Raw genomic sequence first — 24484 nt, 5'->3', positions numbered from 1 at the left:
TTGATTATCGTGGCTTTGCTCACTTGCAAAAAGAGGCAGCTTTTCAAAATCGACCGCATTTGTTTACGAATTTTTAAGATTTGTATTGCACGTGAGTCCACACTACGAAAAAATCAAAATTACTCGTGACGCACAGAACGTAAACAATTTAATGACGTAAATTTATAGGTCTTCTGTCTTAATAATACGTCATTCTTGTAAAATTGAGTTCAATGTGACGTAAAAAATTTGAGAATCGTGCATCATTACGTTTCATATGACTAAATATTCAGTTGAATGTGACAGAAAATTACGTCACTTGGGCGTTAAAATTTACGTCATATGTGTTGCTTGAATATGTGCATCCAGAGTGACGGAAATTTACATGATTTTTTCTAAGTGTGTAGGGGTGCAAGTCGGCCATTGTGGCAGCCATATTGGTACTCTCTGAAGTTTCTCCTTAAAATAATTACTTGAAAAAGAGTATAAAATTTAGTTTTTACCCTATGTGATCCTTGCCCAAATTGAAAATATAAATTTTGATATATTTTATCAAAAACTCAGAACAGGGCTCGATATATTTTGGTTATGTTTGTAACAAACTCTGATATACTTTTGTTAGGACCCTTATGATTTTTAGTTAGAATTTTTGTTATTTTAACAACATCCTGCATCTAAATTATAACTGCCTATGTTAGAAAAAATCTGAATAACATAATAACATATTTTCATATAATTTTGTTATGATCCCCTAGTTGGGCTTATACTGAGATGTGTAGTTCAAAAAATGCAAGGAAAACAATTTTAATCAATCTGTTTCTGATTCAATAGCTATGAACACATGAATATTAGAGTGGGTCATTCGTTAAATGGAAAAATGAAAAATTTGACAGACAAACTTTTTCAACTTATAACAAAAATGCAAAAAAGTATGTTTCCCCATACAAAATCCCATTCAAATTTGAATTGCAATGCGCAAAGTGTAGACGCAACCGATCGTGTTCAAATTTTGCACAGATATTCAGGACCCGAAACGGAACCAAAAAAGCTTTGATCTGAGAAACCGGTTCCGATGACCCACGCTAATGAATACATGATTGTATACAGGGTATCGCGCCACTTGGGCGGTGGCTTCTATATTCGTCTGTTTTCCACTATAACTCAGTCAATTTTGAACCAATTGACTTGAAATGTCGTACACGGGTAGATACTATACCTATCTCACCACATTCCAAAAGTTGTGTCAATTGGTTCAAATTTGACTGAGTTATAGTGGAAAACAGACGAATATAGAAGCCACCGCCCAAGTGGCGCGATTCCCCATATGTGAGAAGTGGAAGAAAGTGGATAGAAAGATAAAAAAAACCGATAAAAAAAGGCGAGCTAGTGTTTGAAACCAGAATCTCTTGCGTTCATATAAAAAGCGGTGTGTGAGTCTTCTCAAAAATATTTTGTTTGTTTTAGTATGTATGCCATATTAGGATATTTATTTTCGCATAGAAGAAGAAACAAGTAAGACAACCTATTTATATCTCATAAATGGTAACCTCTGTGGTTGAGCAGTTTGCTTTGCCAGTTTTTGATATGACTTTCCACTCACCGCAAAAGTTCCGTGTCAGTGAAATGGGAAACTCAAGGGTCAGATTGGTAAAAGTTTCAACTTGACCTCTCTGAAGAGGACAACCCCGATTCTTCATATGAACCGCTATTTTGTAGTACGGTTGTAACGGATCTTTCATTGCGGCACAGAAATCATCCAAGTCTTGACTGTAAAAGGTCGGTCGCCACTGTCCTAGCTCCTTCCGTTGAAAAGATGTGTGCATCGGCCAAGGGCTGGACATGTCGCTAAGCACGGTTAAATATCCATTTACAACAATAAATCCTTCTTCATTCACGGAAAACTCCATTGCGGATAAGTCCATATCTTGGGAATTGTCTGGATAATCTGGACATTTGGTATATCCGTGAACATCTAAGGCTGTTCTAGTCTGCAATTGAAATTAAGGATCATAAAATGTTTTTTAATATTCGAAGAAAATCTGCGACGAAAAATGACAGCTTCGGCATTTTGTATTGTGTTTTTACAGCAGTGAAATCGCTTTAGTCAAGTTTTATAAGACCCAAGCATCTGATGCTCAGGAGGTCAGTCAAGTACACATCATTTCCCAAATAATATGTGGACCTGTGGAATAGATTCGAAGAGCTCGAAACCATCACAAAACTAAAATTAAACCTTATAGGATATGTACTCGTTCTAAAGTCAAACCAAAACTAGAATGGGAAAATATGCCAAGATGAAACAGCAAATTATACGAAAATCCATTGTGGTCTTATTCACTCAACAACTTGCTCTGTGAAGATAAAAAAATAACAGTGGGTATGAAATAACCAACCAATTACCAGTTAGTATTAGTTACTCTGTACCGGCAAAATGTGCTACACCTGATTTCAGAAGAAATACATGAACCCCAGGTACTGAAACAGTCACCTTTTTATGAATCACCGGGTCATTCAAAACTGAGATCTACAAAATGTGATCATTCCATTCCGACTGATTCATAAATGTTGGGGCCAATGTACAGTGCTATTGTGAGGAACTGATTAAAAACATTGCATTTACTGCGACGGAACCCATGTTTTGCATGAAATGTATATCTTCATATCTTAAATAAAAAATAGTTTTCAGTGTTATATGGGATCTCGTGTCCGAAGATATGGTGAAAAAAACAAGATCTGGGAGTTTTAGAGCCTTTATATTAATGGATCAACAGCATCCCTTTCGAACTCGTGGTGCTGGATTGGTTCTGTTAGTACACTCGTTGTGCTGCTAATGATCTATGGGTTTAAGGTTTGATTCCGGATGAAAGATTTTCGGAAAATATAAATTATATGACATTTAACATAGATCCGCTATGAATATTAAGCTTAACGTATTTTTTTAACGTCTTCCAAATACATCAATCATCTTTGAAGACATCATTCCAATCCAACAAATCGTTTTCGAGTTAAATTTCTTTTTTCAGAAGAAAAAAGTGTTTTTAATGCTCTTTTTATCAGTTAGTTATTTCAAAACGAACAACATCAAAACATTTTCACCAATGTTGCAAAATTTTCACTTCTGTTTTAAATGATTGCGATTTAACTGTGCATTGCACGTTAAATGCAAAGAGGTAGCAAAACGGGCATGATGTATCTCGCAAATGATGTTATATACATGTGACAGTGGCGCCACTCGCGCGCTCGAACAGTCGAACTTCACTGAATGGTTTGGTTGTAGAGGCTACAGCGCAAATGCTCGAAACGCACACAGATGCAACCAACAAGGCTGATGAGCGTCGAATGTTTTCATTGAATAGCAAGCTTGATTTTCAGATAGAAGCTCATAAATGAACAAAATTCCAGTTGAATTGGAAAAGGTCACGTCTACGCGATTCGTGCGTTGAGCTGGGAATGCTCTAGAGGAAGTTCTGAAAACAAAATGCATAGAATCTCTGAGGAAATTTCAGAAGAAATACCTGGAGGTTTTCATAAATGGATTTAAAAGACTCTGGAGAAATTATTGGAAGAATCTCTGGAAGAATATCGGAAGGAATCCAAAGGAAATAACTAAAGAAACTTCTTGTGAAGCTGCTGTTGAAATTCCTAAAAGTAGGTCTACAAATAATTCCTGGAGTTTTTGAAAAAAAAATCTGAATAAAATTTCGGAACGATTTTCAGAAAGAATCGGTAAAAGTATTTCTGAAATGTTCCAGAGCTTTTATATGCACATTCCCAGAAAAAATAGATTTTTTTATAGGAACTTCCGCGTATATTCCTAGAAAATATTTCTGGAGAAATGTCTGGAGGAAGAATATGTGGAGAAATTCTTAAAAGTATCATCCATGGAGGAAATCCTGAAAGAATTTCTGCGAATTTCAGCAGGACTGTCTGGAGAAACTCCTGATTTTTCGAAAAATAAAAATGCCTATCCAAATTCTTCAACAATTCTAGGAAAATTTCTGAGAAAACGGCTCGAAACAATCCGTGAGAGAGTCTTCGAAGCAATCCCTGGACAAGGATTTAGTTACTTCCAAGGAAGTCCATGAAATGTTTTGTGGGATTTTGTGACACAATCCTTTATGAGGATTTTCTAAAGGAACTCAAGCAGATTGCATAGCATTTCAAAGAAGAATTTCTAAAAAAAAATCTTCTGAAAATGTTTTTAAAGAATTCCTGAAGGATATTTTGATAAAAAAATCTCCGGAAGATTTTCCATAAAAAACCCTGAACGAATCTCTGGACAAATTACTGAAGAAAACTTCGGAAGATTTTCTAAAGAAATCTTTGAAGGAGTTACTACGTAATCCTAAGTTAATTTCTGAGTAAAAATTCCCGAAAAAAAAACCAGAGAATGTTTCCTAAATGAACCTCTTCCTAAATTTCAGAAGAAACCCCAGTGTAGAATTTCTAAAAGAATTCACGCAAGATTTTTTTTAATCATTTGATGAATTTTTGTTATGATTTCCTGTGGAAAACTTCCAAATAACTCTTTGGACGATTTTTTGAAAGACCCCAAACTTTTTCGCTTAAAAAAGTTTGGGGTAATATATGGAGGAATGCTTAATTAAATTTTCAAAGAAATCTCTGGAGAAAGTTCTGAAAAAAATGAAAGATTATCCGAAAAAGCCTCGGAAGAGTTTCTGAAGGAATCTGTGGTCGAAGTTTTGAAATTCGTGAAATGGTCAACTTTTTGGTGGAATATTCAATTGAATTTGTGAAGAAATTCCCGAAATACCTCAATTGAATACATGACAGATTTTTTGAAAGTAGCCGCGAAGGAATTACTAGTGTGATTTCTGCAGCAATCACTGGAGACATTTACAAAGGAGTCCAATGAAAGATTTTTTGGGAGATTATCTGAAAACCCCTGGAAGAATTTCTGAAAGATGTCATACAGGTATTTTTGGAAACATTTATGAATTTCTTACATGCATTAAAGGCATAAAAAGCTTTTAATTTTCACAACAGTGCAATACACCCGATTCTTTTTTTTTTTTTGCACGGGTCCTCTTTTTTGTTATATTTCAGTCAATTTTAAACCAATTGACTTGATTTTTCATACACGGATAGTACTAATGGTGCCTATATGTGTATAAAATTTCATGAGAACCGATTAAAAATTGACTGAGTTATAGCAAAAACCAGACCCGTGCAAAAAAAAAATAATCGGGTGTATCACTGTGATTTTTATACGAAGAAATAAGGAAAAAGACACCGGGTATGAGGCAAAAAATATTAAAAAGTTGAGAACGTCTGAAAAAAAAATGTTTTTTTAAGTATTCAATCATGTTAATTCTAATATTGGAGTTAATTTTGCACTCCTATATGAAAATCGATTTTTTATACTTGTTAGTTACAAAAATAGAAACTGAAAAAAAAAGAATCGTAGCCAATCTTTCGTAGACACTATTTCGTTTACCTCAGTTGAAATAAGAAAATATGCCAAGATGAACCAGAAAACAACACGAAAATCCATTGTAGTGTTATCCACTCTGCGAAGATAAAAATAACACTATTCAGTTTTAGCTAGTGTGTGAAATAATAAAACTATTGCCTATTATTAGTACTGATTAATCTAGACAGGTAAAATGCAGTACTTCAGATTTCAGACAAGATATCAAGCACATGAACAACAATCATTTATGAATCACTGGGTTATTAAATCAAAAGTGCGATCCATGGTGTGATCATGATACTGTGCTAACACGATATGCTATCGACAGGCACGGGTTCGTATATTTAACAAAGAGTGAACTAAAGATCAAACATCTGTTTGACACTAATTAAAATTCGACCTAATCAAACCATATGTTTGAGCATAGGTTAGCAATTGATCCAACATTTGACCCTGTGTACTAGCGGCTACACCACAGCGAGACCCATATCGGGAGCATATATCTTTGAATTTTCAATAACAATAATTACCAGCAATCAGCAATCTAATGGATACCTGGGGTCCATTGGACACCAGAACCACTTTGAAGTGGTCGCAAAAAAGTTTGAATTGACATATCGTCCCAATTTTTACAGTACCTTCAAACTACACCGCGATGAGTTATTTGTGCAAAAATTGCAATAGTTTCATGGCGTACTAGTTGAACCGGATTTTGTACCCTGGGGTGTATTGGACCCCACGACACGAATGATTATATCTTTTAATTGTGACTTCCTATAACAATGCTGTCTTCTGCAAAATTGTTCAATAGACCAAGGGCAATCTTTTTACAAACAAATATTCGGGATTAGTCCAGTAATTGGCGCTGGTGTATATACAAATTTTGGATTAAAAGTTATATGTATTTAGCTTGCATATCTTGATTTTATGAATGTATAGAACTTTTGTGTCTTCGGCAAAAGTTTGATTTATGACCGTGTATTTTAAAATTAAGCTAATTCTACACTTATTCGGCAAAAGTGTTCAAAAAAATATTTTTTGTAAACTGCAAGATGGCGCTGATTAGCACCAATCCGCCCAGCATCGTAGATTACCTGAGTGACAAGCGTCCTCAAATAAGGACACTTCGTTTGAGGTCAATATCTTGAGAATATCACAACTTATTTACATTTACATTCATACTTTACTTAAAAACCGACTGTCGCAAATGTAGATGCAAAGATTACAGATAGCTAAGATTTTTGAATCGTATTTCAAAGATATAATTCCGTAGAAAATCAATATAATTTCGTTTATATAATCGTTTCTTTTTCCTCATATAAAGTGTATACTAGCAAGTTGCAAGATGCTTCGTTCTTGAGTTATGATTTTTCAAAGAAAAGGCTTTTATGGCACATTTGGGACATTTTTTAACAAAATTGGTCATAACTCAAAAACGTAAAAAAACGTGCATTCCAAAAATTTCAGCGATTGAAGCTTATAAAATAACCTTCTCAAAAATATTTTTTCGAAAATTTTCCACGAGTTCGGGCATAGTTTTTCCGGCTTCTCCTTACAAATTTACTCAACTGTAAAAAAATTTGTGGCAAACTTTTTCCAGTTCATATTTTTTTTCGATTCCTGAGAAAATTTGCTTTCATTTCCTAAAAAAAACTTTGATTCTACGAAGCTTCGTTCTTGAGTTATGATTTTTCAAAGTAAGTAGTGTCAGGGGAAAACAAAAAATTTCCACCTGAGTTTTCCGGGAAAATAGGCGACCCTAAATTCTTCTCATTTTTTTGTTCATATTTATATGAGCGCTGCCCTTGGGAAAAACTTCATGAAAATCTGAAACCCTTCGGCCCAAACCCGTACGGTAATAAAAAAAAACCCATCCGTCATCAGCCTGAATACAATGATACACTATGCCCAAGGAGTCGAGAAAATTTTCCCGACTGGAACGGGAATCGAACTCGCTGTCTCCGGATTGGCGATCCATAGCCTTTACCACTAGGCTAACTGGAGTGCGCAGTTGAAAGAAAATACTATTTCAACCCAACATTTTGGTTCTGGCGATGGAGTTGTTCATGTTGAGAATATACAAAAAAGTTAGATAGAAGGATATAAAGTAGGAAGTGGCAGAAGCGGCAGCCATCAGAGCACAAGCCTGCCTTTGTACTTTTTTGGAATCCCTAAAAAATAAACCTAATAAAAAATGACTTAAACATGTGGAGCATATATTTGTGCTTTTACATTCAGAGTCGCTTCTTACACTGGACTATGCAGACCGCTGTAGTGCGCATCACACCTCAAAAACCGAAGCCTTTGTAGTGGTGCAAAGGCCTCGGCCATTCTTCGACGTCACTCTCCATTCACCAATGTACCGGGCCGATATTGTTGACTGAATATCAACCGTTAGATTGACAAAACTTTCGACGGGGCCTCTCCTAAAGGGACACTTTCGCTGTTTCATACGAGCCGTCACTATGTAGAATGCTTGCAATGGATCCTCCAACGTGGTACAGATGTCTGCCAAATATTGACTAAAAAGGCTCCGACGCCATTGACCTCGCTCTAGTCGTTCTATAGTTGTGAACAACGGTGCCGGACTGACGATGTCTTTCAGCACTGTCATGTTACCATTTACAACAATACTTCCCGCAGCATTGTTGTCAAACTCCAGGTTGGAAGCGTCAACATGCTGGGCGCTATCGGGATATCCCGGACATTTTTCGAATCCATGAACATCAATTGCTATTCTGGCCTACAAATGAAATTGAAAGTGACAAAGTATTGTGCAATATTCTTACAATTTGTACTACTTCAAGCAGAAGAGGAATTATCGCTAAGGCAAAACAGACTAAAATTAGAGAATCCATCAATGCTATGCTCATTGATTAAGTATTTCAAATGACAATAAAAAAAATCAAGAATAGTATGGTGCCCTTTCGTGTAGCACTTAAGCTATTAACATGTGTTCAAACGTGTAAGTTTAACTCAAACATGAATCAAAAACCACTGTAACACATTTTTTCTGAGTGATACAGGGTGTTCCGTTGCGTTGTAACCATTGAATCAAATGCCAGTCAACGCGCAACAAAAATGGTAATGTCGCAACCTGCTTTTGTCGCAACAATCTACTCAATGTGACACCGGTTTGTCCCTACCTGAACGGAATAGGATAAAGATCCTACACCACGAGTTTCGAGATAGGTAATCACGTTTGTTTTGCGTAAGTTTTGCGCTTTGCCTTGTCCCTATACGAAGGGCGCGCACTACATTGGGCTGTACATTTGGTTCTAGTACTACAATATTTATGAAATTTAGAATGTATGTTGTCTTGCTAGTATACTTTCAGATTACGCAATAGAAAAGTTCGATCTCCTATCACCGCAAAGTATGTAATCCCTTAAAAAGTTTTGGAAGAGTGAAAAAGGAAAATAAAACTAACATGACAGGTATAATGTTTTGATGTTATACACAGCTTATGACAGAGGCTTATTGCAGGGTTTCTTTTTGTACGTGCACAAAAAATCATACAATGATATCACACCTCAAAAACCGAGGCCTTCGACGTTGTGCAGCTTCCTTTGCCAATCTTTGATGTCAGTCTCCATTCACCAACGTACCGTGTTGATATTGTTGACATAAAATCAACGGTCAAATTAGTAAAATTTTCGACGTGGCCTCTCCTAAAGGGACACTTTCGCTGTTTCATATTAGCCGTCAATAAATAAAACGCTTGCAATGGATCATCCAATGCGGCACACAGATCAGCCAAATCCTGACTGTATAGGCTCCGCCGCCATTGGCCTTGCTCCAGTCGTTCAATGGTTGTGAACAGCGGTGACGGACTGACAATGTCTTTAAGCACTGTTATGTTACCATTTACAACAATGCTTCCCTCGTCATTGTTGTCAAACTCTAGTTTGGTAAAATCAATATGCTGGGCACTTTCGGAATAACCAGGACATCTGTCGAATCCATGAACATCAATTGCTATTCTAGCCTACAAATTAAAAATAAAAGTGAGAAAGTATTTTGCAATATTCTAACAATGTCGAATACCTGAAGCTGGAGAGGCAATAATACTATGACAAAACTGACTAAAATGTGCAAATCCATCGATGCTTTGCTCATTAATCCACTTTCCAAACAACAATAAAGCAATCCAAGATATCATGACGCCTTTTAGTTTAGCACTTGAGCTTATATGTAACCTGATTTGAATTTGTAAATTCATAGCAAATATGAATCAATGACCACTGAAACCCAATGCTTCTAAAAGTGATACATGATTTTCCGCAGTGAGACATTGTTTTAAATCGTGGAATTAGAACCCGACCAGAAGCGCATAACAAGATAATAACAAAAATATGACATCTATTGATATAAATAACAAAAGTTGATCTACTTTTTTTCTCAGGGTTTTTCTATGTGTATATTCATAACAAAATTATAACAAAACTTAAAATTATTTCAGTAACAAAGTTTAATTAAAAATGATATCTTTTATTCAAACAGATTACAACAGATTACAAGTAATTTTAATCATAAAGCTCTTAAATGTAATTACCCTTTTTTGACCCATTCTCACTCCCAACGACGGTACCAAACTTATGGCATAGGCATATTACAATAAATGTGTAACGAAATCATAGTTATGGCTATTTTATTACTATGCGTTTACATTTTTTTATATCTGTATTAACGAGATGTGCAGCCCGAGGCTGGTTCATCTCCAAACTTAGTAATAAAATAGTCATAACTACGATTTCGTAACACATTTATTGTAATATGCCTATGTCACAAGTTTGGTATTGTCGTTGTGAGTGAGAATGGGTCAAAAAAGGATAATTACATTTAGGAGCATTATGATTAAAACAACTTACAAATCGTCAGTATTTCCTTACTTCTCAAAGATTCCTCTCGTAACTAACACAGCGTAACAAAAATTAACTTTTGGTCTGTCTCAAGAGCAAACTTATGTGTCTCTCACAGATTTTGGGCCGCTGAATCCAAATCCGGGCTCAGATTTGCTCCAGCACGTCACAATTTTGAGCTATACTTCAATTTATAGGACAAAATATGCGATTTTGGGCTTTTTGACTGCCTTAATGGCATATAATATTTAAAAAAAATATTTCCATGCTTAATGGCAGTCAGTCAAAAAAAAAGGGGGTGGAAGCTCAGGTAAAATATTATCTCCTGGGCGCCCATTAAAAACACCACCCCCGGCGAAGACTGGCGCTTGAGCCTAGCTATTTAGCACTGTAGTTGGAGGAAATGCCAATGCAGAACCCGTAGCTTCCGGGAAGGTAAGCTCAGCTCCCTGGGTTAGTGGGTTGGTGTCAGGTCCTGCGAGCCAGTCATAAAAAAGACTAGCACCGGAAAATCAACAAGAGAAGAATGCGAACCGATACCAATGGCGACGACCACAGCGACGAAAAGGGACTTGCGATTGGAAGCTCGGTACGTGGAACTGCAGATCTCTCAACTTCATCGGGAGCACCCGCATACTCGTCGATATACTGAAGGACCTCGGGCTCGGAATCGTAGCGCTGCAGGAGGTGTGTTGGACAGGATCTATGGTGCGAACGTTTAGAGGTAATCATACTATCTATCAGAGTTGTGGGAACACACGTGAGCTGGGAACAGCTTTTATAGCGATGGGCGACATGCAGAGGCGCGTGATCTGTTGGTGGCCGATCGACGAAAGAATGTGCAGGTTGAGGATCAAGGGCCGATTCTTTAACATTAACATAATAAACGTGCGAAGCCCTCACTCCAGAAGCACTGATGGTGACAAAGACGTATTTTACGCGCAGCTCGAACGCGAGTACGACCGCTGCCCAAACCACGACGTCAAGATCATCATAGGGGATATAAACGGTCAGGTAGGCCAGAAGGAGGAATTCAGACCGACGATTGGAAATTTCAGCGCCCACCAGCTGACGAACGAAAATGGTCTACGACTCATCGATTTCGCCGCCTCCAAGAACATGGCCATTCGTAGCACCTTCTCCCAGCACAGCCTCCCGTATCGTTACACCTGGAGATCACCACAACAAACGGAATCGCAAATCGACCACGTTCCGATTGATGGACGGCACTTCCCCGATATTATCGACGTCAGGACCTATCGTGGCGCTAATATCGACTCTGATCACTACCTGGTTATGGTTAAACTGCGCCCAAAACTCTCCGTTATTAACAATGTACATTACCGGCGGCCGCCCCGGTACGATCTAGAGCGACTGAAGCAACCGGATGTCGCCACCGCATACGCGTAGAATCTCGAGGCAGCGTTGCCGGACGAGGGGGTGTGCTCGATGTGGCCCCTCTAGAGGACTGCTGGAGTACAGTCAAAGCAGCCATTAACAACGCAGCCGAGAGCACTATCGGGTACGTAGAACGGAGTCGACGGAACGATTGGTTCGACGAGGAGTGCAGAGCGGTTCTGGAGGAGAAGGATGCAGCGCGGGCGGTAATGCTGCAGCATGGAACCCGGCAGAATGTGGGGACAGCGCCGCCTGGAAGAAGCGAAGTGCGAGGAAATGGAACTGCTGTGCCGTTCACAAGAAACACGTAAGTTCTACCAGAAGCTCAACGCATCCCGCAAAGGCTACGTGCCGCAAGCCGAAATCTGCAGGGATAAGGACGGGAGCCTCCTGACGGACAAACGTGAGGTGATCGAAAGGTGGAAGCAGCACTTCGACGAGCAGCTGAATGGCGAAGAAAATGTAGGCACGGAGGACCAAGACAGCGGAGGAAATGACTATGTTGGTGCAGCAGAGGACGGGAACGAACCAACTCCCACGCTGAGGGAAGTTAAGGGTGCCATCCACCAGCTCAAAAACAACAAAGCGGCTGGTAAGGACGGTATCGCAGCAGAACTCATCAAGATGGGCCCGGAAAAGCTGGCCACCTGTCTGCACCTGTTAGTAGTCAAGATCTGGGAAACCGAACAGCTACCGGAGGAGTGGAAGGAAGGGATAATCTGTCCCATCCACAAGAAAGGCGACAAGTTAATGTGTGAGAACTTTCGAGCGATCACCGCCTAGAAAGTGCTATCCCAGATCATCTTCCGTCGTCTTTCACCTAAAGTAAATGAGTTCGTGGGAAGTTATCAAGCCGGCTTCATCGATGGCCGGTCGACAACGGACCAGATCTTCACCGTACGGCAAATCCACCAGAAATGCCGTGAATACCAGGTCCCAAAGCACCACCTGTTCATCGACTTCAAGGCGGCATACGACAGTATCGACCACACAGAGCTATGGAAAATAACGGCTTTTCCGGTAAGCTTACCAGACTGATAAGAGAAACGATGGATGGTGTGCAGAACAGCGTAAAGGTTTCGGGTGAACTATAACGTACCCAGTTCATTCGAATCTCGACGGGGACTACGACAAGGTGATGGACTTTCCTGCCTACTATTCAACATCGCTCTGAAAGGTGTTATGCGACGAGCCGGGCTCAACAGCCGGGGTACGATCTTCACGAAATCCAGCCAATTTGTCTGTTTTGCGGATGACATAGACATTATTGCTAAGAACATTTGGAACGGTGGCAGAACTGTACACCCGTCTGAAACGCGAAGCAGCAAAGGTCTGACTGTTGGTGAATGCGGCTAAGACAAAGTACATGTTGGTAGGTGGAACTGAGCGAGACAGGACAAGCCTTGGCAGCAATGTTACGACAGACGGGGATACTTTCGAGGTGGCTGTAAATCGAGTATCATGGCGGCAAATTGTTGATTCAGTGTTTACATGAATTTGATGTTAACTAAATAAATGAAAAAGAATGTAATGAATAGCCTTAACCTCTAGGCTAACTGGCGACCCCACCAGTACACCTCGAACGTCAAATGGATGGGATCATACACCGGATAACAAGATGGTAACATAAAAAGGTCTAGAAAAGTGAAAATACTAAAACCAATACGTCATATGGAGATTAATCTGTTTAAACAAATTATGGAAAAGGCTTGTTGTGTAGAACAAGGTTCAGGTCATACACTGGTGTCACACTTCAAAAACCGACACAATGACCCCCATGTGGAACTCAACTCACAAAATTGTAATTTAATACTCAGTAGCAACCTCGTTACCTTACTGTATTATATTCATATAATCAAGAAAAATTGTATAAGTGGACCAAAATAACGCAATTCAGTTAGTTTAATGAGCTTACAATTGCCGTGCACTAAAAATCTTCTGATGGTTACGGAAACTTTCCAAACGCATGAGTTTGTTGTTATAAATGGACTTAGGCACGGAACGTATGAACACACTCCTTGACCAAGGATGGGAACACTCACTTGCAAAGAGTTACACTCACTTGCAGTTTTCTCAGCTCAGAAGCATGCAATCAAAAAACGATGTATGAACGACTTTTGCCTAGGGATTTTGTCTAAAAGTTTGCCGAATAGAGTAGGGGTCGCACACGCATACCGAATTCGTGAGGGAGCTGCAAAGGCAACTCTCCACGACGTGAATGTAAATTACACTCACCTCGTGGAGAGTCGCTTTCACAGCTCTGTCACGACTTTGGGATTCGTGTGCGACCCCTACTCTATTCGGAAAAGTTTTAGACAAAATCACAAGGCAAAAGTCGTCCATACATCGTTTCTTGATTGTACGCTTCTGAGCTGAGAAAATAGCAAGTGAGTGTAACTCTTTGCAAGTGAGTTCTCCCATCCCTGTCCTTGACACTTGAGTGAAACAATATTTACGAACAAAAAACTCGTCTCCATAAAGGTACAGTCTATATAAACACGGTACACCTCAAACGTCAAATGGATGGGAACATACACTGCACAGATAAAAAAAAATGAGATTTACACGTCATGTAAACTTCAGTTTAGTCATGTAAACTTAGTTTTATGATGGTTTACATGATATATCATGTAAATTTGTGTTATATGTCATGTAAACACACAGAGTCATGCTGAATTACATGACATATAATGGAAGTTTACATGATATTGTATGACTTTTACATGATATGTCCTGTAAACTTCTGTGATATCGCACGTTCCAATCATGTGCATCATATGTCACAGAATTTTACACTCTTTTTTCGATCTGTGTGGATAACAAGATGGTAACATAAGGTTTGGAAAAGTGAAAATATCAAAAATAATACGTCAAGTGAAGTTTTATCTGTTGTTCACAAATTATGAGAAAGGCTTGTTGTGTAGAACAAGGTACAGGTCGTACACTGGTGTCACACTTCAAAAACCGAAGCCCTTGTCGTAATGCAGCATCCTTTACCATCCTTTGATGTCATCCTCCATTCACCGATGTATCGTGCTGATATTATTGTACGAATATCAACCGTTAAATTGACAAAACTTTCGACGTGACCTCTTCTAAAGGGGCATTTCCGCTGTTTCATACTAGCCGTCACTGTATAGTATGCTTGCATTGGATCCTCCAATGTGATACACAGATCAGCCAAATCTTGGCTGAATAAACTCCGTCGCCATTGGCCTCGTTCCAATCGTTCTATAGTTGTGAACACCGGTGCCGGGCTGACAAGGTCTTTCAGCACTGACATGTTTCCATTTACAACAATATTTCCATCGTCATCATTGTCAAACTCTAGATTGGAAGCGTCCACATGCTGGGCGCTATCGGGATATCCCGAGCATTTTTCGAATCCATGAACATCAATTGCTATTCTAGCCTGTAAATCAAATTGAAAGTGAGAAAGTATTAAGCAATATTCAAACAATTTCTACTACCTGAAGCTGGAATGGTAATAATGCTATGACAAAACAAACTAAAATATGCAAAACCATCGAAGCTTTGCTAATTTTTCCACTTTCTAAAAAGCTCCGCAATGTCACTTTTTTTGTTTAGCACCTCAACTTATAAACCCTCTTTAAAGTTGTAATTTTAATTCAAACATGGATCGATAGCCACTGAAACACACTGTTTTTGGAGTTTTACATGGTGTTCCGTCGTGACAAACAAATCACGGAATAACTATACTGTGGTTTGTTTTTTCAACATACAGAGGATAGACAAAATGATCGGGACAGGCAAAATTTTCACTTTTCAAAAAATGTTCAATTAGCTGTAACTTTTCGAAAAGTGCATCAAATATGCTCAATTTTTTAGTGTAAGTTTTTCAACTAGTTGAAAATAAAATGTATGGTTTTGTAAAAAAATATATATGGAGAAACAATTTTTTTTATATTGTTACGATACTTAACAACCCGTATAGTATATTGTAAAAATCTTTTTTACAATTTACTGTATGGGTGTCTACATTACATCTTATTGTTTTTGTATTTTTTATTTTTACAGTGTTGTTTATTGTAACAATATGGTTCTAAATAGTACTGTTACAATACAACATTCGGTTTTTCTACTGTATTTTTTATTCGGGGTTACTTTTCGAAAAGTGCATCAAATATTCTCAAATTTTTACTGTGAGTTCTTTAACTAGTTGTGTATCAGTGGACAAAATTTGGAAAAGATCGGACAATTCTTCACGAAGTTACAAAGATTTTTGAAAAAGGTAAAATTATCCGATAGCCAAATTTTAGCTGTTATATCTCCGGATTCAACGAACCGAATGCAATGAAATTTTGACCATTTATGACTTATATAATGAGCTTTGAAAAACCATTGACTTAACTTAATATTCTTAACACGGAAGAAAACTATAACGATTAGATTATTTTTCTAATAAAACACCAAATTATCCAAAACATCAACATCGTTTCAAAATGCAAGATGCACATTACAGTTCATTTAGTTTCCCTCTAATTGACTTATATATAAATGCGTTTTGAAGGAAAGTAACAACATAGCCGCCAATAAATTGAAAAAGTAATGGGATGCATATTAAAAATAGACCAAATTACTAAAAAACCGTGAAAAAAATAAAAACGCTATAACTTTTTCGCTTGTTAAAAATTAGGTCAGTTAAGTCAAATATTTTCCAGAGTTCATTACATAAGTCATGAATGGTCAAAATTTCATTGCAATCGGTTCATTGAATCCGGAGATATAACAGCTCAAAGTTGGCTATCGGATAATTTTATCTTTTTCAAAAATCATTATAACTTCGTGAAGAATTGTCCGATCTTTTCCAAATTTCGTCCACTGATACACAACTAGTTAAAGAACTCACAGTAAAAATTTGAGAATATTTGATGCACTTTTCGAAAAGTAAATAAAAAATACAGTAGAAAAACCGAATGTTGTATTGTAACAGTACTATTTAGAACCATATTGTTACAATAAACAACACTGTAAAAATAAAAAATACAAAAACAATAAGATGTAATGTAGACACCCATACAGTAAATTGTAAAAAAGATTTTTACAATATACTATACGGGTTGTTAAGTATCGTAACAATATAAAAAAATTGTTTCTCCATATATATTTTTTTACAAAACCATACATTTTATTGTAAATGAATTGTTCGAAATACTGATACGTGAGCTTTAATATACCATACATTGTATGGTACACGTATGGTTTCAAACAATAAAATGTACCGTAAATATATTGTTTTTAATTGTAATTTCACTACTGGTTATACATTTAATCATGGTTTTGGAATGGTTCTCTTTTGTTATGTTGTATTGTTTTACATTAGATAAACCATATAATATTATATTATCTCGTCATGTTCCTTCAGTGTTTGGACGAAAAAGTGATCAGTGAACCACTCGGCAGTTTTTCTTCCCTTCTGTTGGTTCTGTTTCAATTACCAAGCGGTGTATGTTCTCTCGTCGAGTCGCATGGTTCACGAAGGAACACAAAGAGGATACTCCGATATAAACAAGCTGCGGTGATGAGCGGGCATCGCTAAGTGTAACACTTACCGATGATCGCTCATCGTTGGCTTGGGGCAACTGTGAATAATCGTTATTTTCATCAGTATTTAATGCGGTTTCGCTTTAAAAACGTGAAATACTATTTAATTTAACTGTATTCATGACGTTGCAGGTTGTGTAGTCACAATAAAAAAAGAATTATGGCAATAAAATATTCTTACCGAATGCATCGCTTTCATTAGCGTCATCGAGCATCTTCTCTCTTGATTGCGCTCTCGTATCGAACCGGGCAAGAGAATGAACAGCATTTCGGGGAGCGTTCCCGATCATGTTGGTTCATGAAATGTTACATTCGCGAATGTATCACTTGCTGAGCATGGACCATTCAGTGGTTCGCGATAAAAATCCACACACTGTGTTCCTTTGATAATGGCAGTTCTAGCCAAACTAACCTAAACTCGTCTAAGTCTGAGTAGCCTCTGATTACATTAACAGTTGAAGCTTAGGCTCCCATGTCCCACCAGCCAGATAACTGGGTTTTGCAAACTAAGCATTATTTGTGGCAACACTTTGAGCGGCATGATGGAACTATGCCTAGCGCGCTAAGTATTATTAGACCACTAATGTAGTTGCATGAAGTGGGTGACGAGGTACATAAGCATCATTACAGCGTGCTTAACCGTTATTGCAATATTGAGGCTCCAGTTTGACTGAACTATGAAATATGTACATAACAACTCATGAGAAAACTGTCAAGTTCGATTCAACAATAAGTTAGGTTAAAAAGCGAAAACGAACTTATATCAGAAGTCGTTTCAGTGTCCAGTCCAGTCCTTATGTTAAAAATGTCAAAGATAAATCGCATTTAATTCGGTTGTTGTACAAGGCAATTTCACATGAGAGAAGAGGAGAAAGAATAGTGTTGAACTCATTCACTGATTTACGGTAATCTGGCCTGCGTCTTTCCGGGTTGACCTACATTCGTATTCCTCTCATCGCACTCTACATACCTAGCCCACCATATCTCTTGGATATGCAGTCCTTAGAGCAACATTAACGGCAGCTACTATTCGAGCAACCCGCGCAGCGCTACCATTTTGACTTAACCACCCTTTTCCACACCGGTAGCAATCAAATTAGTCACCCTGATTCGTATCGGGAGGGCTGTCATATTTCCATAACATTTTTAGCAGCGCAACTGTCCCGCTACTATATTTGGTCACCCACCCATAGCGCTACTATTTTGCGAGCGCATCTAGCAGCGACCGGTAAAGTTTGCTGCAATGATGGAGGGCTGCCAAACGGGGTATAGAAGCGCACCGTTAAAGGTGCTCTTAGGACACCTGGTTTATCACTTTATTTAAACATTTTATTGACTTTGAATAGATGTTTCAACTTATTCACTTTTTTCTCTTTCATTTCCTTTGCAGTAAAAAAGTCACGAACATCAACAAAACAAAGCTCGGAAAAAATCATAAACTAAAATAAATAATTAAAAATGCACGGAAAAAGATTGTTTCGGAATAGTGAATGGTTCAAACGTAAGAAAAACAGTATAATATATTGTTACATAAAGATCGGATGTAAATGTATAGTAGCTACCAATGTGCAAAGCTTTTAGCGAACCATTGCATTACAATACACTATATTGTAGCTGGTACACTGTATGGTACAGGAATGGTTTTAACCAAATACCCTATGGTTAGTTTTTATCCGAGACAGCTAGTTGAATATTTTTTGGAAAGTGAAAATTCTGCCTGTCCCGATCATTTTGTCTATCCCCTGTACTTACTGCTGAAGCGGTAAGTATGTGGGTGGCACAGTTAACGATTTGACACGTTTTACAATGAATTTAGTTCTGTTTATTAATTTCGTCGAAATTCAAACCATTAGCTATTGTCAAATAAGATTCAAATAAGGATTGAGCGTTGAAATTACGCATTTTTTTGCTTATTTTATTTGAAATTGACTATGACTAAATGCTTGAGCTGCCCGCATACCCCTACTTTGTCGAAAGTAAGGTATTTTTTAAACATTTTTCTCCAAAAAAATTAACTCAACAATTTTAATTATTCATCCATAAATTACTTCCAATAAATAGACTAAAATATTTCATTTTTTTGGTAAATGTACCAACAAAATATCTTTATTGATATCAACACTTCCTTTCTCAGTAAGCTTCTCGTGGGATCAGCCAAAAATTGTCCCAGAAGTTTCAGCTACAACATTTTTTGAAACACGTTTTTCACATGTTGGCTTCACAGTTCCGTAGGAATCAGAAAGTCACACTTTTTAAGGTAAACTTAAGATTAAATTTTGAAATTTCTTGAAGGATTCCATCAAAAATGCCTGCAGGTGTTAAACAATTGACATGGGAAAATTCGCTATAATATCCCTTTTTTTTTTCTTTCTCTTCAGATTTTTCTTGAAATTTTACAGGCAATCGTACAGGAATTTTATTAAACATTCTACCAGAGCTTTTTCATGAAATTCTGCCAGATGATGACACTTCTAAGGGATCAAAGAAAATCTAAAACTTGTTTGTACTCGTTTCAAACGCGTCTTCAAATTCTCACAGTAATTTCTTTAGAATCTTAGCAGCTGTTAGCAGTAGCCCTACCTAAGCAAGGTCAGTTTTAGTTGCGACTGTGAAGGAATATAACTTGAAAATTGATTTTTCAGTCTGGTTATTTTAATTATTTATGAAAAACCCTTAAATAAAATAAAATTTAAATTCAAGAGTCCCTGATGAAGGTACTAAATGCGACCGAAACGTTGGACAAGATTAAATAGTAGTTTTCGAATTCTGTCGAAACTGAAAAAGACATTTTCAAGTTACTACCAACGGAAGAGCAGCTTGGCGAAGCTACACTTGAAGATAACTGGATGACATCCGATCCGCCATAGGTAAACGACTGGTACGACGGCGAATGTGAAAAGCTAAAAAACGAAAAGAATGCAGCATTGGCAAGAATGTTGCTCAACACCGTACGAGGGCGAATGTGGCACGTTATAGATAGGCACGGAAGAGGCAAACCTCAGTCTATCGGAGGAAGTAGCGCCAGCAGGAAGAACGAGATCGCGAAGCAATGGAAGAGCTGTACAGCGCTGTGAACGCCCGGAAGTTCTACGAGAAGCTGAATTGCCCGCGCAGAGGCTTGTGCCACAAGCTGACATGTGTCGAGACAATCACAGGAATCTTCTCACGAGTGAGCGTGAGGTGGTCGAGATGAACATCTCAATGGCGACTTTGCAAACACCGAAGGTGGCGTGGTAACTGGTCTAGGAGTACGTGCGCAGGACGAAATATTTTTGGCCCCTAACCTCTAATAGATTGAGGAGGAGACTGGCCGGTTGAAAAACAACAAAGCCGCTGGAGCAGATCAACTACCAAGCGAGCTTCCAAAATACGGTGGAGAAGCACTGATGAGAGTACTACACTGGGTCATTACCAAGATTTGGGAAGAGGAAGTATTACCGGACGAATGGATGAAAAGTATCGTGTGTCCCATCTAGAAAAAGGGCGTCAAGTTGGATTGCGGGAACTACCGCGTGATCACACTAATGAGCGCTGCCTACAAGATACTCTCTCAAATTTTATGCCGCCGACTATCACCGATTGTAAGACAGTTCGTGGGGTAATATAAGGCTGGATTCATGGGTGAACGCGCTACAACGGACCAGATGTTCACACTCCACCAGGTGTTGCAGAAATGCCGCGAATACAACGTGCCCATACATCAATTATTCATCGATTTCTAATTGGCGTATGATACAATCGATCGAGACAAGCTACGGCACATTATGCACGAATACGGATTCCCGGATAAACTAATACGATTGATCATGGCGACGATGGATCGAGTAATATGCGTAGTTCGAGTATTAGGGACACTCTCGAGTTTCTTCGAATATCTTAGAAGATTACGGGAAGGTACACGTGGTCGAGGACAAAGTACATGATGGCAAAGGGCTCTAGGGAGGAATTACCACGCCCGCTACCCCGAATTTCTATCGACGGTGATGAAAACGAGGCGGTTGAAGAGTTCGTGAACTTGGCTCACTGGTAACCGCCGACAAAGACGCCTGCAGAGAAATTCAGAGACGCATTGTGGCAGGAAATCGAACCTACTTTGGACTCCGCATAACTCTACGATCGAACAAAGTTCATCGCCCGACGAAGTTAACCATCTACCAAACGCTAATTAGATCGGTAGCCCGAAGCATAACGCGCCGTTGGAGTTTTCAAACGGAAGGTTTCGCGTAGCATCTACGCGCGGAGTGCAGATGGAAGAAGAGTGTGGAGAAGGAATATGAATCACGAGCTGCATCATCTTTTAAAAGAACCAACCAACGTCTACGTTGCGAAAATCGGAAGGCTACGGTGGGCTGGTCACGCCTCCAAAATGTCGTATAACAACCCGGTAAAATGGTTCTTGAGGACCACCCGACCGGTACAAGACGACGTGATGGGCAGCAGGTGAGATGCATTGATCAAGTGGAAGACGATCTGCGGACCCTTCGCAGAGTGCGTGACTGGAGACGCACAGCCATGGATCGAGTCGAACGGAGACGGCTCCTACGTTCAGCAGGGGACACTCAGGCCTTAGTCTGACCGATAAGGTAAGTAAGTAAGATCAATTTCATAAAGGTTTAAAATTCAAGACAAATTAGTTATTAATACATGTTGGTGAGAAATTTCAAACTCTTTTAAAAACCTGGTGCCTGCCAATCTACCAGGTATTCTAGCACTGATGAATGCATTTTGCTTTATTCATGATGTTAGTACTACATATAATCAAAACCGACTTTCGAGCACGCTAGACCCGTTAAACCTCTTCCAGCAGAAAAACCGCCTGCGTACATTCAGTTTCCAACTTCCCATCCCGCATGGTGCGAAGTTCCACAAACATTCGCCAATCACCCAACATACTGGGAGGCAGCATCATTTGGCGGGCCATGTTGCCGATGTTTGTGTTATCGAACGTCTCCACGTGCTGTCAGGATTACACCATAAGTTCACAGTTCAATCCATCAAACAAGCCCAAAACCATACATACCCCAGCCGGAAATGGGCATCTCTGTTTTTCGAATGCGGCAACAACCGTAGTCCAGAAGTCGTTCGGATGCAAAATAACATCGCAAAAGTTCGGAATGAGCCGCGTCGTCACCGGTATCCACATCGCCCGGTTCTTCCTTTCCAGTTTGATGTTCAAGCCGACCGGATTGTTGAAATCCTTTTTGAACACGAGCCTTCCATCCAGAGTAAAATTTTCGTTGTCTAACATTAGAATATCGAACTTAGTCATATCCACACTGATCAAGTCCATTCCCCTTTGGCAGGAGCTGAACTCGCCATCGAACGAGATCGTTACGACTGCCTGTGGGAGGGATTTTCGAAGGAGAATTTGTGATAAATTCTTGCAAAATCCTAGGAAAACCATAAATTACCCATGAAACGGGAACGTAACAAAGCGCCAAAGCTGTTAGCAAGGGGACCATGGTATAGAAGACTGTCACGCAGTCAGCGTCCAGATCCGTTCAAGACACTTCTGTTGGAGTAGATTGATCTGCACACGGTGCATCCGGTACACGTTGAAAAGCCAATGGCGTGACAAATAAGGTCAATTTAATGAAATTCCGAGTTGTTCGATTGCGCAACGTAAAACACAATGAACAACGAGATGCATGTACTATGATTTGTCATTATTGGATTTTATGACTGCATTTTGCAGGAATTGTTTGAGGCGCCCACATTACCGATTCGGCTAACGCACAGCTGTTATGCAAGATCATGCTAACGATGCCGGGGTTCGATTCCCAGTCGGTCATGATTTTTTTTAAGTCCAACGAGGCTAGGACTTGATTTTTTTAAGTCCAACGAGGCTTGTAACTGAAACGAGTTGCATCATGAAAAACAGTTACAAAAAAATCATTGCATAAAATTTTGTAAAGACAGAGGTTCGACTAGGAAGTTGACATATTTCTCGTGGGATATCGGCTTTCAGTCAAAGATAAGCGTTGATTTTCTTATCTCATCGACAACGTTTCGATCCAGATGTTGGGATCTTCTTCAGGGAAAATTGATTATTTTCGAGCCCTGAAGAAGATCCCAACATCTGAATCGAAACGTTGGCGTTGAGACGCTTTTCTTTGACTGAAAGCCGAAATCCCACGAGAAATCTTGTATTCAACTTGATGCAAACTCGACTTTTTCAGCATTCTTCGTATTTATCCAACGAGGCTTGCTTTGTTCTTTTTAAAATTCATTGAATACACTTGTTTATAAAATTAAACGAAAGCAATTATTTAAAATGGTACTTCAAAAACATTTACCAAAATATTAAATTTACTGATATATCTTGCGCAGAGTGAATTAATTTAAAATCCTTTAGAATTGGAAAGAGTTGAATATTATACATATGTATCTTTCGATCACTTAAACGCAGTTTTTGGGAAATTTAAAAAAGGTGTGTATTTTTAGTAAAAATAATATAATTGAAACATTCTTCAAAACTTTTTGCTCAATCGGAACATTGGTCATAAAGAATAAAAGAGTTTGTTTGAACAAAAAGCGATTTCGAATCGCCAGCCTTGTATGATATAATGAATTCAATTCAGGGTATGCTTCAGAGCTAAAATAATCATCAGCTTACCTAGTTATAGAATGCTGTAAACTGGTGTTATTCCAAGCGATCGCCTTGGAATGCACACCTTCATTAAAAACCAAAAGTTTTATCATAGCTAGTTCATAGAACAAATACTCCAAGGCCTCATTATTCTAGTAGATTTAATTTAAAACAAATATCTGTGAGTTTATCAATATTTGAATATATTTTTATTTCTATTGGGGTTCTCTATGAATTCCGTGATGTTGCAATGAACTATTACACACCTCCTTAAGAATATCTTGAAAGCAGAAGAATAAATCTTCGGTATGTCCAAAACTTGCTGAATTTAACACAAAATTAGACAAATCGATCGATGAAGACTTCTTGTAAGACTCAAGCAAGATCCTAGAACGCCAGGAAGCACTTTTAGAAAAAAAAAACCCAAATTAATCCACCTGGTGGCGATAGTGCCTTTCTCGTCGAATATGTACTCAAGATTTTTCCGTCGCTATAAGCCGAAGTGTTCTTGAATCCTGAGAATACTCTAGAACGGAATAAATCTCTTTTTCTTCTTATGTCACAGTGTTCATTGACTCGTTCAAGGGGAGAGGAGTGGAGGGTGGTGGTAGAGGTGATAAATAATAAATGCATTTGATGAAAAAATACCCAAATAAT

General features: G+C 38.5%; 2 protein-coding genes across 3 annotated transcripts in view; both read right to left on the bottom strand.

Moving 5' to 3' along the window:
* The window catches only part of LOC109419740 (inositol-pentakisphosphate 2-kinase), a 401201-nt gene that overhangs the window by 108120 nt on the left and 268597 nt on the right, over window positions 1-24484 (bottom strand). The gene's annotated exons all lie outside the window — the stretch shown is intronic.
* On the bottom strand, window positions 21903-23259 carry LOC109419732 (uncharacterized). Of its 2 annotated transcripts, XM_019694000.3 has the most exons (3): window positions 22650-23259; window positions 22259-22579; window positions 21903-22195 (listed from the first exon to the last, which is right to left on the bottom strand). In XM_019694000.3, the coding sequence occupies exons 1-3, from the start codon at window positions 22698-22700 to the stop codon at window positions 22028-22030; spliced, it is 540 nt and encodes a 179-aa protein (XP_019549545.2). In that variant the 5' UTR covers window positions 22701-23259; the 3' UTR covers window positions 21903-22027. The 2 variants fall into 2 exon arrangements, with proteins under 2 accessions (XP_019549545.2, XP_062710984.1); XM_062855000.1 differs by having other exon boundaries at window positions 22259-23259.

Source organism: Aedes albopictus, chromosome 2 (assembly GCF_035046485.1).
Source record: "Aedes albopictus strain Foshan chromosome 2, AalbF5, whole genome shotgun sequence".
Taxonomy (NCBI): Eukaryota; Metazoa; Arthropoda; class Insecta; order Diptera; family Culicidae; genus Aedes; species Aedes albopictus.
Note: the sequence above shows the minus strand (reverse complement) of the source record. Positions and strands in the feature narration are given on the sequence as shown.

Coding starts and splice junctions, on each gene's coding strand:
- LOC109419732 (XM_062855000.1), bottom strand. CDS start 22,642: ATGGTTTTCCTAGGATTTTGCAAGAATTTATCACAAATTCTCCTTCGA. Junction 22,196..22,258: donor GATGCCCATTTCCGGCTGGG/GTATGTATGGTT, acceptor TAATCCTGACAG/CACGTGGAGACGTTCGATAA.